The 17,848-nt window shown below is 34.4% G+C and overlaps 2 protein-coding genes across 2 annotated transcripts in view; one reads left to right on the top strand and one right to left on the bottom strand.

The window, feature by feature from the left end:
* Window positions 1–337: 337 nt before the first annotated feature.
* LOC107689763 (integral membrane protein GPR137B-like) lies at window positions 338–3,887 on the top strand. The gene is made up of 3 exons (XM_016487907.1): window positions 338–376; window positions 2,576–2,725; window positions 3,753–3,887. The coding sequence occupies exons 1-3, from the start codon at window positions 338–340 to the stop codon at window positions 3,885–3,887; spliced, it is 324 nt and encodes a 107-aa protein (XP_016343393.1).
* A 4,536-nt stretch (window positions 3,888–8,423) lies between these two features.
* The window catches only part of LOC107689762 (eukaryotic translation initiation factor 2-alpha kinase-like), a 14,787-nt gene continuing 5,362 nt past the window's right edge, over window positions 8,424–17,848 (bottom strand). The window contains 10 exon segments of the mRNA XM_016487905.1: window positions 8,424–9,134; window positions 9,237–9,299; window positions 10,657–10,758; window positions 10,882–10,906; window positions 10,908–11,014; window positions 12,326–12,407; window positions 12,486–12,608; window positions 13,243–13,362; window positions 13,522–13,554; window positions 13,652–13,757. Of these exon segments, the coding sequence (XP_016343391.1) occupies window positions 8,973–9,134; window positions 9,237–9,299; window positions 10,657–10,758; window positions 10,882–10,906; window positions 10,908–11,014; window positions 12,326–12,407; window positions 12,486–12,608; window positions 13,243–13,362; window positions 13,522–13,554; window positions 13,652–13,757 (923 nt within the window). The 3' untranslated portion in view covers window positions 8,424–8,972.

Raw genomic sequence — 17,848 nt, 5'->3', positions numbered from 1 at the left:
TTTTAAATTGTAATAATATTTCACAATTTTTACTGTATTTCTGATCAAATAAATGCAGCCTTGGTGAACAGAACAGACATTACATTAAAAAAAAAATCATAATGTGAACATTAAAATGAAATAATGATTTATACTAATTCCAATCATTAAGATGTAAATAAAATGTAAATAAAAATAAGAAATGCAAAAAAAAAAAAAGATATACTAATTCCAAAAATTCAGATTTGGTCCTACTTACTTATACAGTATAAAGTTGCTTACATAAATATGTAGCCTGTGTTTCATTGTAACACATTTCATTTCATTGTAAACAGCCATATAGGTCAGAAAAAGCAGCATGAGCATCCCGTGGGAGTTTGCCAGCGCTGGGTTAAAGGTAGCCTACAGCACAGCAGGTCAACACAGCCTCAAAGGGCCCGTTCTCCTCCTCCTCCTCCTCCTCTGTGAAAATATTCTTTGTGATAAGAAGAATGATATTAATGTGAATTTTAAGAATGATTTGCTGCTCAATTATTATTGGTGCTCAGTTATTAATAATAGTTATTTTTATTATCAATCAACTTTTTTTACAGTCAGTTTTTACTCTCACTTTTAATCAATTTAATGCATATTTGCTGAATAAAAGCACATACACACATGCCCATTTGAATGGTAGTATATCGTGGTTTCTGCACAAATATTAAGCACATCTGTTCAACACTGATAATAAATAATCAGAAATGTTTCGTGAGCAGCAAATCAGCATATTACCATGATTTCTGAAGATCATGTGACACTGAAGACTGGAGTAATGCTGCTGAAAATACAACTTTGATCACAGGAATAAATTACATTTTATTATATATTCACATAGAAAACACTTATTTTAAATTGTAATAATATTTCACAATTTTTACTGTATTTCTGATCAAATAAATGCAGCCTTGGTGAACAGAACAGACATTACATTAAAAAAAAAATCATAATGTTTCCAAACCTTTAACAAGTACTATATATATATATATATATATATATGCATTTAATTCCCTAATAACCAGATCACATGACCTTTGAGTGATTATTATTGCACTGTTGATTGATTTGTCTCACAGCTGTCCTTTGCTGCCCTGTCTCAGAGTACGATGACCTCTGGGCCAAGCTGCATTTGTCACTGACTTGCTGCCATGTGAATGAGAGCCTAAGCTTCATCAGCAATAATTCACAAATACAGTCGCAGACACCGAGAGGTTCTCGTGGCTAGAGGAGCGTGGAGAAACCAGGGGTTCGTCAAACACAGCAAACAGAACAGTTATAAACCCTTCAGACCAGAGATTTAATCAGGCTGTTATGAGGTTTGAGCAATAACTGGACTGGCTAACACAAGTCTGAAGCTAAAAAGAGCCAACACAGTCTGAATATTAATTAAAAATATAAATATTAGATGAAAAACTTAAACTTGAAAAACTTAGAAAATTAGAAATGTTACCTTGGCAATTAATAGAATTAACATGACTAAAACAATAATAAAAAATTAAAGCTAAATAGAAATATTTAAAATAATAATAATAATTAAAAAAATGAAAAAACATAAGAAAATGAATCAAACTTAAATGCTCAGTAAAGTTACGTGCAAAGCTGTAAACAGACAATCTTTAATTTCATTAGAGTTTCTAGACTGTTCTATATTTTAGTAAAAGATGATTTATACTAATTCCAATATTTATGATTTTGGTTCTAATAAAATTAAAAACAATAAATAAATAAATAAATAAAAAATTGCAGTTGCCACTTAATACATTATGTAGTTACTTATATAAAGATGCAACTGTCTCGTGTAAATGAGACACAAATAATATAAAGGCTCTACTCTAATGAAGCTTCAAGTTTGCAGACTTCTCTATATTTTAGTGAAAAGGATTTAGATTAATTCCAATAATTAAGATTTAGGTCCAACTGAAGGAAAATGTAAAGAAAGAAAAAAAGAAAGAAAGAAAATAAAGTGAGTGAGTGAGTGAGTGAGTGAGTGAGTGAGTGAGTGAGTGAGTGAGTGAGTGAGTGAGTGAGTGAGTGAGTGAGTGAGTGAGTGTGTGTGTGTGTTTGGGTGTGTGTGTGTGTGTGTGTGTGTGTGTGTCTACTACATAGACATATAAAAAAAAAACACACACACACAAAATTACCAAAATGTTAACTAAAATTAAAGTGAAAACAGAAAATATAAAAATTAAATCCAATTCAAAATATTAACAAAAAATAGAATAGTGTAAGTGATACTAAAATAACACTGATGCTCCATTAATCAATTAAAACAGACACACATATTACATACAGGGTTGCAAAGTTGTCAAACATCAAACCAGTTATAAACTATATCCAATTCATATGATTCGCTCTCATTCTCATGATTGTAAAAGTAAAACAAGATTAGTTCATGTTAAACTTAAAGTTTTAGTTAACAGTTTAAGCACCCATGGAGTGGAATAGATCATAAAGTCAATGTGAATCCCAGTATATTTTATCCACTGTAAAAAGAATTGAATGGTGTTTCGTACCAGAATTGATTCTGAGCTGAACGCCACGTCTCATCTTTTCTGCTCAGGGAACATCCGTGTGTCAGGTGACTATAATCGGAGCGACGGTGATCCTGCTGTACTCGTCCCGTGCGTGTTACAACCTAGTGGTGCTGGCACTGGCAAAAATCAAGAGCTTCAACTCATTCGACTACGACTGGTACAACGTATCAGACCAAGTATGTTCAATGCAATTGTTTTGACAGAGAACACGATACATTTGTGGTTTCAACATGATTTGTTCTTCAGACATTCCTCTTTAAAATAAAAAAGGAATCATCTGTATGCAAAGTGACCCAAATTTGGTTTTTGACCACGGAAAATGTGTACAATTTAACTATTTACTCCTGGAGCCACATTGAGATCAACATATCTCTGGATTTGAACCATATGTGACCCTGCCTGCATGTGAAAACCCAGCTAAAGTCTTTTTTTGTTGTTGTGATTTACTGTTTTCTACATAAAATCATCCTTTATAAAGATGTAGAACGTTCTGTGAAAATATAACCTTTGTATCTTTAATATTGACTGAGTAGGGCCATGTCAAAGATTGAAATCATAGTGGAATTAATGGTTGAAATCTAACTTTGATGCTTGTTATCTCATAATTAGATTCTGAGACTTCAGCCTGGATTTCACAGACAGGGTCACATATAAGGCCTTATACATGCTAAAAGAAAAGTTTAAGAACCCGTATCTAAAAGGATATTAAGAAATCTTTAATACTTCTTGAGTAACAGGCATGCAAACTTTGAGGAAAAAACACGAAAAGTGCTTTTTCCCATTTTTGAACGGTCACCATTGGCATATAATTCAACAAAGATTGCTAAAATCAACAGATTTTGCTAATAGACCTACCAATCTCTGTGTAATAATAACGTTATGATACTGCCATCTTCCTGAAGTCATTTTTACCTTCCTGTAATTTGGCTCTGAATCATCAAATTCTGTCATTTTGACCCCCCTCTACAAAACAGTGGATTATTCAGTATATATGCATCCATGATATTTAATATTTTGGCTTTCATTACCATTTATGTTTGTCTTTCTTTAGAAACATTATGGACAAAAAAATTAAGTTGGGGAAGTTTTTGTAATTTGGTTGATTTGACAGAGTAATGACCCTTTTAGCATGTTTGTTTTCATACTAAAGTGTTAGTGTGTCTTGATGAATTTGGCCATTTTGCTGATTTTTTTATGCTACAGGCAGATCTGAAGTCGATGTTGGGCGACGCTGGATATGTGGTTTTTGGGGTAATCCTGTTTGTTTGGGAGCTGCTGCCCACTTCACTGGTGGTCTTCTTTTTCAGAGTCCGTAAGCCGGCTCAGGATCGGGTATGAGATTTATCTTTTTTAAATGGACTTTCCAGTTCTTAACATACAATATTTAAATTGCCATTCAAAAGTTTGGGGTCGATAAAAAAGTAATACTTTTATTCATCAAAGATGCATCAGAAGTGTCAGTAAAGACATTTATAATGTTACAAAAGATTTCTATTTCAAATAAATGCTGTTCTTTTGAACTTTCTATTCATCAAAGAATCCTGAAAATTTAAATGTATCACCTCTTCCACAAAAATATTGGGCAGCACAACTGTTTTCAACATTGATAATAATCAGAAATGTTTCTTGAGCAGTAAATCAGCATATTAGAATGATTTCTGAAGATCATGTGACACTGAAGACTGGAGCAATGATGCTGAAAATACAGCTGCGCATCACAGAAATAAATAACATTCTAACAAATATTCAAATAGTAAACAGTTGTTTTGAATTGTAATAATATTTTAACATTTTACTGTACATTTAACAAAATAAATGCAGCCCTGATGAGCACAAGAGACTTCTTTTAAAAACTCGAAAAAATCTTACCGACCCCAAACTTTTGAACGTTAGTGTACATAGATACAATAATATATAATAGCCAGGTATGACTTAGTCTTAAATTAATCACCATATTTAATAATCCACTACATGCCTTCTGTCGTCTGATTGATTGTTTATACTTTTTTATCAAGTAAAAGCTCTTTTAGTCTAATTGCACAAACGTCCACCTTCAGCTCGAGCTTCACGTGTCTTTTTGCTGTCAAATCTTGATTTTTATCAAGCAAACATATGAATAACTTCGATATTGTTAATAATATTTCAAGATGAACACTTACTGGACTGAAGCAGCTTAGATTTACTTGATTATTTAGTGTACATAACACCAGACATCAGTTTTGTAGAAAAACCATGTTTAAATGTGAATATCAAATATGATGCATCATATCGTTTGTTTGAGGAGCATTCAAAACTTACAATATTTAGCCTACTTTACATTTGCATATTCTTGGTATTATAGTCTACAATTAATCTGTACAAAAACATCTGAAATTACTTACTTCTGCAGCTTTAAATTTCAATGGAAAGTTGCACTGCTCTAAATTAGATTAATGTTAGACTTAACGTCATGCATTTAATGCATTAATCTGACCATAAAGGTTTAATTAATGGCCTATTGCTTTCGTTCACAGTCTTACGCCGGACAGCTCTGATTGGGGTTGTCGAAACAACAGTTTCACCGCAAACGTTGAAGCTGAAGAGTCTCATCTAGCACCAGAGGAGTTGAATCCCTACTAGAACATTGCCAATGAGGAGTGGTATTATTTTGCACATTCCCCATCACTGATGGGCAATATTACATACCACAGATGTCTTAACCGCTATTTATTATGGTATTTAATACAACGGTATATAATACAACAGTACGGCTCTGGAAGCAAAACTACCAATCATTTTCTCCAAAAAGAAATAGATTCTTACCACTAATGTGCAAAGTTTTCTGTGTGATAATGTGTTTTCTTTGTGTAAATGTGATTTGAATTGCACTACCCAGAGATCAACCAGAGAAGTCACTGTTACCATGGAAACCGTTTCGCTCACTCCCATGATGCATTGCGAATGAATTAATCGAGTCGACCTCCCTACATTCTACATAGTAGTACTTGTATATTTAAATATTTTTGATTAAAATTTTTGTATTAAATATTTATATTTTGTATTTACAAATATTAAATATTTGTATTTAAATATAAACCTAAAATTTCAGCACTTATAATCAATGACTCAAAAAAAAATTCTCAAAAAATAAAAGTCGATAATTTTATATTGTACAGTTGATTATTTGCAATGCATCATGGGAATAGTAGTTGATGGCCTCATTAAATAAATTAAGCATAATTTCTAGTACAAACACAAACTGAAATACATTCATTACAAAGCATTACATTCGTTAAAAGTATTACATCTCCTAATACTTATAATCAATGACTCTAAGCCAATAGTTTAATATTGTACAGTTGTTTTTGATTCAAATTATTTGCAATGCCTCTGGGAAGAGTAGTGCATTGCTTCACTAAAGAAATTAAATATAATTTCTTGTACATATCTAAATTGAAATCCCTATGGAGAAAATGAATGGGAAAAATATTTCCAGAATCAGTGCTGCTAAAAATGTGGTGTTCAATTCTTTCAACTTTTAGGCCAGTAGTTCTCATTTCAGATGTACAAAACATCTCTGAATTACTCTGTACAAGCTATTTTTCGGAGTTTGCACTGTCAATTATATACAGAAGTATATATATGAATTAATATATTAGGTATAATAGATAAGTATGATAACTTTCCACTGTGTGAAACATAGTTTTCGTTTCTATTTTTGTATTGCTGCTCCATAAACAAAATCATTATCTTCATTCCAGTTCTGTTCAGATTCGGGACACAAACCTGTTTAACAAAACCAGATAAAGGAAATAATTCATTTCATATTCACTTGGCCTGAACTGTGAAAACATTATTGACACTCTCCCACAGAACATTTCTATTTTTGGAGACATTTTTCTACTGCAATATAATGCATTAACAGAATAATCACTATAGACAAAAAAAAAAAAAAGTATATATTTTTAAATGTTGAGAGGTGAATGAAGGGGTTTGGTTTGTTGTCCATTGTTTTTATAAATGCATTTTTAGTGTTTGATTGTACAGTTTGTAGCTTTTGCACTTTGTAAGACTTTGTTTTCTACATTAATAAAAGATAAATTCTCTATACTACAGACATTGAGATCACTTGTCTAGAGATGGAATGAAACCTATTGCAGATTGACACAGACTGTTTATCATTGCATCAGTGTCTCAGCAATGGATGCTCTGCAGTGAATGGGTGCCGTCAGAATGAGAGCTGATAAAAACATCACAATAATCCACAAGTAATCCACAGCACTCCAGTCCATCAGTTAACATCTGGAGAAGACAAAAGCTGAAACAAATCCAGCATTAATACGTTTTTAACTTCAAAATGTTGTTTCCGGCTAAAATACGAATCCATAATCCATAATAACATTTTCTCAATGAGTCTCATTCTGACGGCACCCATTCACTGCAGAGGATCTATCGGTGAGCAAGTGATGCAGTGCTACATTTCTCCAAAACTGATTAAGAAAAACTCCTGAGGGTGAATACGTTTTCATTTTTGGGTGAACTATTCCTTTAAGAAGCATGTGCTCCTTGTACAGTAAACAACGGCAGTAATGTTGTTCTTGCCTCTATAATATACTCATTCATATCTTTTTCTTTAGACGCACACTGTAACTGCTCATCCATTATAAAAGAGTGTTGTCCTCGTGTCTAATGCCTCCATTCATTCAGATGTACAACAAAGCTTTAGGGCTCATAGTGACGTGTGCAATCACAGTTGGCATTTGTTACTCTGGTAAATGAAAGCTACATATATAAACTCAAATCTGCAATAAGTAAATATTATACAGTAGTTCCAGGACACTAATTTGAACAGACAAATGATGTTACAAGAGATATTTCTCATTGTTTACTCACCCTCATGTTGTTCCTAATCCATATGACTTTCCTTCTTCGGTGGAGCGCGAAAGGACAAATTCTGAAGAATGTTCGTGCTGCTCTTTTACATGAAAGGACAAAAAAAAGCACAGTAAGTGTTGAGTTTGCACCAAAAAATAAAATAAATAAATAAAATGTGCAAATGTTTAGATTTTACTTTTTTTATCAAATGCTTTTATATATGTTTTATGACATGTTGACATTTTCTGACATTCATTTCAGAGTTGTTAATATACTTCAATAGCATATTTGTCAACTTAAAACGTTTGAAGTATGCATGTTATAAAACAAAACCTTAAAGTCTCTTGCAGTAATAATGTTAAACACACAAAACGTTTTTTTTTTTCCAAAACTGCTATTCTAAAAAGTTCACAACAATAGTACTGAGACATATTTCAATTTGATATGTAATATAATGTTAGTACTGGTAATGTCTTGACAATATAGGATAGTTCAATAGGCATGAAAATCAAATAATTGTGAAACAAATAATTTACAATGATGACAAAACATACATGAAATTTGTTGAAGGTTTTGTAACAGAGCACATTATTATTCCTGTGCTTGTGTACAGGTTATGTGCAAATTAATATGCTTTGTGTTATCGTTTGAGCAAGTAGGCCTACTTCATTATGTCTAACGGATAAAAGTTAATCATTAGCTCAGTGATTACATAAGAATACAAACATTAATTTTGATATTATTTTCAATCAGGATGGATTGTTTTGGAGTGAAACATCCCATCTTTTAACACAATATCACAGAATTCATCAGACTTATTATTAATACTTACTGATTAATACTTGCTTGTTTTCCCCTCAAAATGATGTCACTTCTTGGAGAATTATGTTATTTAAGTCAATAAAGTAAATAAATAAATAAATTCTATCTCTCTCTCTCGCTCTCAAAAAAAAAAGTTCAAAATTAAAACAAATAAACACCTGTAATTTTTTTCAGATATATTTATTAATAAACTGCCAGTGTTATATTTTACAAGGCACAATGGTATCCTCTCAAACTAAAGCATTGAAATACTGTTCAAATGTAACCCTATGGTTGTTTTGTCATTGTGATACTGAAAGAAAAGTAACATAATTTCTTACAAAATGTGAGTTTAATATTTTATCCAATATGTCTGTTGATATTTATAACACTTTTTTCCCCCTTTTTATTCCACCCAACATACAGAGTATATTTGTCAAGAAATGCCTGATGGCTGAGAGTCAGCTTGAGCAGCAATCTTCTCAGCCAGCACAAAATGTTTTCACTTTATACAATATTGCATATTGATTGTAGTTTGTTTACACTGTAACCAAACAACTGTAACTTTAAGAAACATTGTATTTTAGTTGCAATTACATCTAAGATTCAAATGCATCTTAATTTTATGCAGCCAACATTATAGAAATGTTGTGAAATTACGTTCTTACTCGGATTTCTGCAAGTAACCTCACAACATTGTAATAATGTTTTTTTATGATGAAAAAAATTAGACTGAACTTTTGAAACTTGTGAAATATTTAAAATATATTAGAAGAAATCTAGTAGAAATCTGAAAGTTATTTCACATATTTGTCTGAGATTGATCTTGGCGCTCTCTGACCTCTCTGACTTCGGAAGGTTTTCTTTTATGTCTTTTGAATGTGGCCTGTGCTCTGGTGAATATGACAGCATCTTCTTGATGAATGTACACTGTAAAAAAAAAAAAAAAGAAAGAAAAGAAAAGCATAATAAAGTTATAGGCTCAACTAGGTCCAATCGATATTTATCTGAAGATAAAATCAAGTTCCTTACTTCAGTTCGATACCAATCACTAAACCCTTCTGGAAACCTTTGATTTCGTAGATCTGGCCACAGCTGGAATGAATGAATGAATGAATGAATGAATGAATGAGAAATTCAAAATCAAAGGATTTATTTTGTTTATTCATAAGAATAGATTTGAAAATGTAGCATTGCATCACTTGCTCACCAATGGATGCTCTGCAGTGAATGGGTGCCGTCAGAATGAGAGTCCAAACAGCTGATAAAAACATCACATTTGTTTCAAAAACACATTTGTTTCTTACAAACACACAGCTTTTGTCTTCTCCAGATGTTAACTGATGGACTGGAGTGCTGTGGATTACTTGTGGATTATTGTGATGTTTTTATCAGCTGTTTGGACTCTCATTCTGACGGCACCCATTCACTGCAGAGCATCCATTGCTGAGACACTGATGCAATGCTACATTTCTCCAAATCTGATGAAGAAACAAACTCATCTACATCTCAGATGGCCCAAGGGTGAGATCATTTTCATAGAATTTCCATTTTTGGGTGAACTATTCCTTTAAAATATGTTTGTTTGTTTTTCGCAGATATGGGTAATAATAAAGGGGCCAAGCGAGGCCACAGCGACTGTAGAGTATTTAAACTACTTGGTCACTGTCATAACTCGGGTCAAGCGATTAGTCAACAGAAAAGTCAGACGGCTGCACCATCAGCGGAAGCGTTCAGGCCTCCTCGTGTGAAGACCAACGAATGTAAAGACCTGCGACTTTACCTGCGCGACTTCACCGAGCAACGAAATCGCCTAGCCACTTAAGTATAATTTTTATCTTCCCTGTACACACTCTCCTTTTCTGTCCTCTCTTTTCCACCTCTATCATGTGTTTCCAAATCAAGACATTGATGCTTGCATATAGAACAGCCACAGGCTCAGCACCCGCCTACTTTCACTCACTACTACGAATCTACATCCCCTCCAGAAGTCTGAGATCCGCTAGTGAGCGACGCCTCGTGGTACCATCACAGAGAGGCTCAAAATCACTTTCCAGAACATTCTCGTTCACCATTCCTGGCTGGTGGAACGATCTTCCAACCCCTATCCGGAATGCTGAATCCCTGACAATTTTCAAGCGACAGCTGAAAACTCATCTTTTTCGAAGCTACTTGACTTCATCATCATCATCATCATTATATAAAAAAAATATATATATTTCTCTCTCTTTATTTATTCCTTCTCTTTCAAGCTTGTACTTATTTGAACAATGTCTAGAAACTTGGTATTACAAGCACTTCCTGTATCTGTTTGCCTCTTTAAGAAGAATCGCTTTATGTATCCCCAAATTGTAAGTCGTTTTGGATAAAAGCGTCTGCAAAATGACTAAATGTAAATGTAAATAACTGTGCGTACTATCACTACGGATGATTGTCATGAAATACTACTGACCTTCTCTCTCTCGCTACCAGTAGATATGTTCCAGATCATCTCAAACCATACGAGTCCAAGGGGAAATATGTCTGTTTTTTCATCATAATTCTTCTTACTTTTCTAAGGAAAACAAAGATTTTTTAAAATTCATTTATTTATTGTACAAAAAAAGAGGACACCAAATACATTTCTATAAGTCTTACGGTGTAAATATTTCTCTTAGAGACAATAAAAATGTGTCACCTGTTCAGGACTCAGGTGGTGTTCATTTGTTTGACCTCTCTATAGGGTCACCATTTTGATCGGTCTGAGCCGCCACCAGCCCAAAGTCTCCGATCTTCACTTTGCCATCAGCACCAAACAGTATGTTATCAGGCTAAAAGGGAAAGTACACATGGTCAAAATGCTTATCTGTTTAAACACGTTAAGTTGCCTCCTAGCAACAAACATGTCTCTGGCTCTGTGGATGAGCTTGTTTGCATGGATGCATTTCAAAAAACAGGCATGACTCATGAGTCAGTATTGAACATTGCAATGCACAGTATTGTCTTAAATGAGTCATATCATTCTAATTCTATTATATTATATTCTATTTTTAAAAAAACTTGCCCCTTTTAGACTTGCACTCTATTTATTTGGATAAAAGCATCTGCTAAATGTCTAAATGTAAATATCATGCTTTTTTTTTTCAAATCATACATTTTGTCTTTATTGAGTCAATGTTTCTTGCACCAAATCATTCATAATTTATTTATTATTTTCAACTCTTTTGCCTGTCCCTTAAAATTAAATATTTTTCAATTCTAACCAAACCAAATGCAACTAATATACATATATATAGAAATTTCGTGAAATTGCATCTATGATCATCTCTTTGAATGTGAAATGAGTGTAACATCATTAAATCAGGGTTTGCCTTCTGGCTTCATATTGTTTAAACTGCTCCACCCTTCAATAACAGCCTCGTTCATCACATTATGACAGATTCATAATTCAGATTCGATTTGCAAGTCAAATAACTCAAAGACTGAAATGCACAGGGATTTTTTATTTTTTTGAATAAACCTCAACTCATTTGTAACACTGTTATTTGCCAGAGGAAAATGCAGAGCAGTAGTTTGGTTGATTTAATTAGGACCAGTTACAGTACAATTTCAATCTGTTATTTATTAAAGAGCATGGAAGATTTGATTCCTCATTATATGAGCCCTTTGATGCAATTGTCATGTCATACATTTCAATCAAACAAATAAACTCCCTGATTTGAAGAGTCTAAACTGTCAGTACTGTTGTTTCCTGAGGGCACAGCAGCAGATGCTGATCTGAGAACAGACACAGTTACATTCACATCCATGCATTTGGCAGACACTTTTATCCAAAGAGACTTAAAGTACATTAGAGCGACATTTATCAGTAGCTGCATTTGCTGGGAATTAAACCCCTGACCAGCTGACACACTGTAATTCTAGTTTACCCTAAAAGGAGCAAATATAAGAGCAAAATGAACAAGTGTCTTGTAAGAAGAATGCTGGACATACCCTTTCATACCCAGACTTTCCATTCCTGATGTGTCATCATCATCATCATCATCATCATCATCATCATCATCATCATCATCATCATCATCATCATCATCATCATCATCATCATCATCATCATCATCATCATCATCATCATCATCATCATCATCATCATCATCATCATCATCATCCCTCTCTCCACTGCTGGCTCTCTCAAAGGTCACTACATCTGATGAAGAACCTGGTGTGCTGAACATAAAACAGAGACTCACCGTCACTGTTGAGAAGCACTGAATGTTTTATCAAAAGTGCTGGAGACCTGCTTACTTGGACACTTGCTCTCTTTCTTGGTTTGACATCCAGTTGTCAGAAGCTGGCCAGCATGTAATGTAACGCACTATGTTTTGGTGATCTAGTCGGGCCAGTGCCTTCACCTCAGAATCAGCTTTCCTGTATTAAAGCAATGAATGAATAAATTAATAAACAAAAATCATGAATGAATGAATAAATAAATAAATAAATAATTAAATTAATGAATAAATAAATAAATAAAATTAATAAATAAAAATAATGCATCAATGAAATAAAACGATCACTAATAATTAAATATCAAATAAATAATGAATGAATTAATGAATGAATTAATAATTGAATGAAGAACAAACAAATAAAAAAATGAATGAACGAACGAACAAAGAAAGGATGGAAGTAAAATTAATGAACGAATGAATTAATAAATAACTGAATGAAGAACAAGCAAACAAACGAATAAATAAAAAGAAGCAATGAATGAATGAATGAATGAACAAACAAAGGAAGGAACTAAACTGTATGAATAAATGTATTATTGAATTAATTAATGAATTAATAATTGAATGAAGAACAAACAAACTAACAAATAAATAAAAACAATGAATGAATGAATGAACGAACAAAGGAAGGAATGAACTAAAATGAATGAATTAATAAATGAATTATAGAATGAATGAATTAATTAAATTCTTCTGTGATTTTTTTTGTGCCACAATCATTACAGCCGTTCTTTTTAAAATTAGATATGACTTTGTGACATGTATAAACTTACCTGGTTAAGATCACCCTCTTTACAGCGTAGATCTTGCCATCATATTTATGTTTTACTTTATAAACGCAGCCAAAGGCTCCCTGGCCAAGCTTTGCAATCACATCAAAGCTATGAGACAATCTATAGATGATACACACAGTACACACATGTCAGAACGCAATATACAGCAGAACATCATTATGCATTATCCTTTAACAAAACATTAATTTAAAACATTTCTCTTTGTTATATCTGAATTAATTAAACAAGACACAAGACTGTCAGGTCCAGTATGCTTACCCTGAAATTGAGTCGAGTGCATGATCACTGGAACTAATCAAAAACAAATCATTTTAAATTATTATACAAAATTCTGGCACACTAAATGCAAATACTCATAAATCACAGTTTTTAATGACATAACACAAACCTCTCTTGGCTGGAACTTTCCTCGCTCCACTCCTTATTCTGAGTCCACACCTTGAGGCCTTGTCTCGACTGTCCCAGGTCTCTGGCGATCTGATGGGCTTTCAAACCTCCTGATCTCAGCAGATCCTCACCAATGGCTAGAGGAAGGCCTTTAACTCTTTTGTTGTACTGGCTGGACTGGTGTTTTTGTTCTTGAACAGAATTCTTCTGCGACACTGACATAGCAGACTGGAGGTCACTGATGAGCGATGCAACATAATGGCCGTAGTCACAAACTGACTTGTCCCGCAGAACACTCTGGAACATAAGTCGTGGTACTCTGCCAAACATTAAGTAAAAAGGGGCAAAACCTGTTGTTTCGTGTGCTGTACAGTTGTACACAAATGTCATGGTCTGTACCAACTGCGGCCACTTCTGCTTAGGTCTAGGTGGAAGGGACCTCAGCATGTTACCTAATGTCCTATTGAATCTTTCGGTACCACCATTCTCCATCGGGTGGTAGGGGGTGGTTCTTGACTTATCGATGCCAGCCAGTTTGAGAAGCTCAGTGATCAGCTCACTCTCAAATGAAGCCCCCTGGTCAGAATGGATGCGTTGGGGAAATCCATAGACACAGAAGAAGCCGTCCCACACTTTCTTGGCCACTCTTTTTGCTGTTTGGTCTTGACACGGAAATGCATGTGCCAGCTTTTTAAAGTGATCTGTGATTACTAAAACATCCACAGATTTGTTGTTCCGATCTTCAGCAGACCAGAAGTCGATGCAAACGAGCTCCAGTGGGGCTGTGGTTTTAATACTCTCCAAGGCGGCTCTCGCTGCAGGCTCTGGAGTTTTGCTGAAGACACACCTGGGGCACTTCTTCACATAATCCTGCACATCACGCTCCATATCAAGCCAGAAAAACCTCTGACGGGACAAAGACAAAGTGCGCGGCTGCCCTTGATGACCAGCCAGGTCGTGAACGCCAGAAAGTGCTTGACATTTTAAGGATTCGGGCAAAATGAACTGAAATCTCTTGTGCTTGGCGAGCGGGTCTTAATAACTCTGTACAGGATTCCATTTAGCACTGAAAGTTCGTCGCACTGCTTCAGAATCCACAACACATACAGGTTTTCAGTTTTCACTGGCAGGTTCACGTCTTGATGGTCTATGCTTTCTGTCAACATAATAACACACTCTGGCAATGACAAGGTCTTTGTGCTGATGTTCTCGTAAGTCGGTAAGCGAAAGGGAATGTAACACTTCTTCGTCACCGCTGATTAAAGAGTTAAGATGTTCAGTGAATGATGTTGCTCTACATTCAGTTACTGTTTTCCACTCATCACAGGAGGACAGAACTGAAGACACGTCATCGGCGGACAGTGATGTATTCAACCTGACGTCAAGTGGACCTGATCTCAATGTTTGCGGTTGGCAGGTAAGTTGGAACTCTTCTTGCACACTTCCATCCTCAACACTGTGCACTTGCCTTAACAGTTCAAAATAGGGCTCTGACAGAAGCCGCTGACTCACTGGCCTGACAAATGGATCCCTACTGAGTGCGTCCGCCACCACGTTGAGTTTCCCAGGAACATATTTGATCTCAAAAGAAAATGGAGCAAGTTTCGAGACCCAGCACTGCTCACATGCATCCAACTTCGGCTTGGTCATAATGTATGTAAGCGGATTATTATCCGTCCACACAGTAAACTCATGGCCTTTAAGCCAGTGACTGAACTTGTCACACACTGCCCACTTAACTTTAATTACTTTTTGAATATTGTAATATTCTCTTCCTTTATTATCTGATTCCCAAATCTTTGTTTCTCAGTGTTGCTTTTAATGAATGTTTTTAATTTTTTTCCAAGGGAAATCTCTATTTTGTCATTATGATTTAACACTTTTTTCGCTAATTTGTCGGCTAATTAATTTCCTTGCAGGGATCATGTTTGGAGTTTTGGGGGCCCTAAGCAAGCAATTGCATGGTTTGTGTGGTACCTAAACACGCTACTCTTTCCTTGAACTGCTGTATGTGCTGGTATCCAACAGAATTTAACATTTTTTTGTAATTTTTCTAAGTTTAGCAGTGCTTTGTATATTTCTATTAGAATGTCATCTTTAGTTGTTTTACTAGTATTAATACTCTGTAATGCTGCTGCTGTAATGCAGATGGAGAGGAAATGCTGTTTTTTTTTCATTCATGTTCAATCTACTTGAAAAGCAATAAAATACACCGAGTACTGAAATGATGCCCTGCATATCTCGCATGTATTTCAGGATTACCGCGTGCGTTTCTGGATCTGTTGCTTGCTTGTGCAAGTGTGGTAGATTATGATACTGTTTTGACTCTATATGTGTCTCATTAATGGAAATGCGATCACTTTCAGAACTCATATTGATGATATTAATGACACATATTTTCTTTCTTACTTTCTTTTTATTCCACCCAACATATACAGTATATTTGTCAAGAAATACCTGATGGCTGAAAGTCAATTTGAGCAGCAATGATTCCAGCAACCACAAAATATTTTCATATTATACAATACTGCATTTTGGTTGCAGTTTAGTTACAACATTATGTTGTAAACATTATGAAACATTATCTTTTAGTTGCAATTACATCAAATGTAAATACATCTTAATTTTATGCAGCCAACATTACAGAAATGTTGTGAAACTGTTATTCTGTATTTCTACAAGCAACCTCACAACATTATTATGATGTATTTTTATGATGAAAACAAAATGAGAGTAAACTTTTGAAATATTAAAAATATACTAGAAGAAATCTAGTAGAAATCTAAAAATTATTTTTTATAAAATCACTCCCCAAATGTTCAACATTTTATGTTTTATATTATCAATTGAATCATTAAATTATGAATAAAACAACAAGTTGTTGCCTGTCAGGAGTAATCTGTGGTAAATCGTTAAATCGAGAGGACTCGACTACAACTGCAGAGACAGTTTCTATCACAAAAATCTCAAATTGTTTTCTGGCTTAACAGATCCTGTTCCAGAGAGAAAAAAGTCTTAAGATCTATTTTTATATCTTTTGCATGTGGCCTGTCCTCAGGTGAATGTGACAGCATCTTCATGATGAACGTACTCTGAAAAAGAAGCAAAAAAATGATACTTGGTCCAGTCAATATTTATTTGAAGGTAAAGTCAAGTTTCTTACTTCAGCTGAATATTTGTCACTGAACCCTTCTGGAAACCTTTGATTTCTCAGATCTGGCCACAGCTGCAATGCCAAAAAAATAATGAATGAATGAATGAAATTAAAGATAACATTTTTGCAAATATCTGTAAAGACAGTGAATACAGTCACTACTGATGACTGTCATGAAATAGTACTGACCTCTACTCTCTCCATACCAGTAGATATTTCCCAGACCATCTCAAACCATATGAGTCCAAGAGGAAACATGTCTGTTTTTTCATCATAATTCTTCTTATTTTCCTAAAGTAAACAATTATATATATATATATATCTTATTGGTATTAATTAATTAAAAAATAAAATGTGATGTGTCAATAAAAATGTGTCACCTGTTCAGGACTCATATATGGTGGTGTTCCTTTTCTCTTTGACCTCTCTATAGGGTCACCATTTTGATCGGTCTGAGCCGCCACCAGCCCAAAGTCTCCGATCTTCACTTTGCCATCAGCACCAAACAGTATGTTATCAGGCTAAAAGGGAGAGTACACATGGTCAAAATGCTTATTTGAATGCTTAAAGGGGTCCTATTATGCTTTTTTAATTTTAGTCAGTGTGTAGTGTGTATGTTTGGGAATAAAAAATATCTAGAAAGTCACAAATCTCAAAGTCCACTCCAAAGGGAGACATTTCGTTTTTTAAAAATCCCTTTTCAAGAACTACAACGAACGGCTCGTTTGGACTACAGCGTTTGTTTTCCGGGCTTTGTGATATCACAAGGCGGCTCATTAGAATATCATTACAAATAATTCCCGCCTACAGAAATTCGAATGGTTGGGGGGTGGGGAGGGGCGAGCTCGTGGTTAGAACAAAGCCACTAGAAGGCAAGCCTGCAAACATTAGCTGAAAAAGCGTAACGGCTAAAATAAACAACATTTATGAGACCGTTGTCAGATTTCATTGGTGATTTCCAATATGAAATTTAATCTTAAATTTGGCGAACGGTTTTGGAGAATTTGATGTTTCCCCATTCAAAGAGATAGGAGTTGCACTTGC

The sequence above is a fragment of the Sinocyclocheilus anshuiensis genome, unplaced genomic scaffold, assembly GCF_001515605.1.
Source record: "Sinocyclocheilus anshuiensis isolate Anshui unplaced genomic scaffold, SAMN03320099.WGS_v1.1 scaffold1637, whole genome shotgun sequence".
Classification (NCBI taxonomy): Eukaryota; Metazoa; Chordata; class Actinopteri; order Cypriniformes; family Cyprinidae; genus Sinocyclocheilus; species Sinocyclocheilus anshuiensis.
Note: the sequence above shows the minus strand (reverse complement) of the source record. Positions and strands in the feature narration are given on the sequence as shown.

Excerpts from the sequence above, each read along its gene's own strand:
- LOC107689763 (XM_016487907.1), top strand. The coding sequence starts at position 338 with ATGAGCATCCCGTGGGAGTTTGCCAGCGCTGGGTTAAAG. Across the intron at positions 377-2,575 it reads TTGCCAGCGCTGGGTTAAAG|GGAACATCCGTGTGTCAGGT; the intron begins GTAGCCTACAGC and ends TTTTCTGCTCAG. Across the intron at positions 2,726-3,752 it reads GGTACAACGTATCAGACCAA|GCAGATCTGAAGTCGATGTT; the intron begins GTATGTTCAATG and ends TTTATGCTACAG.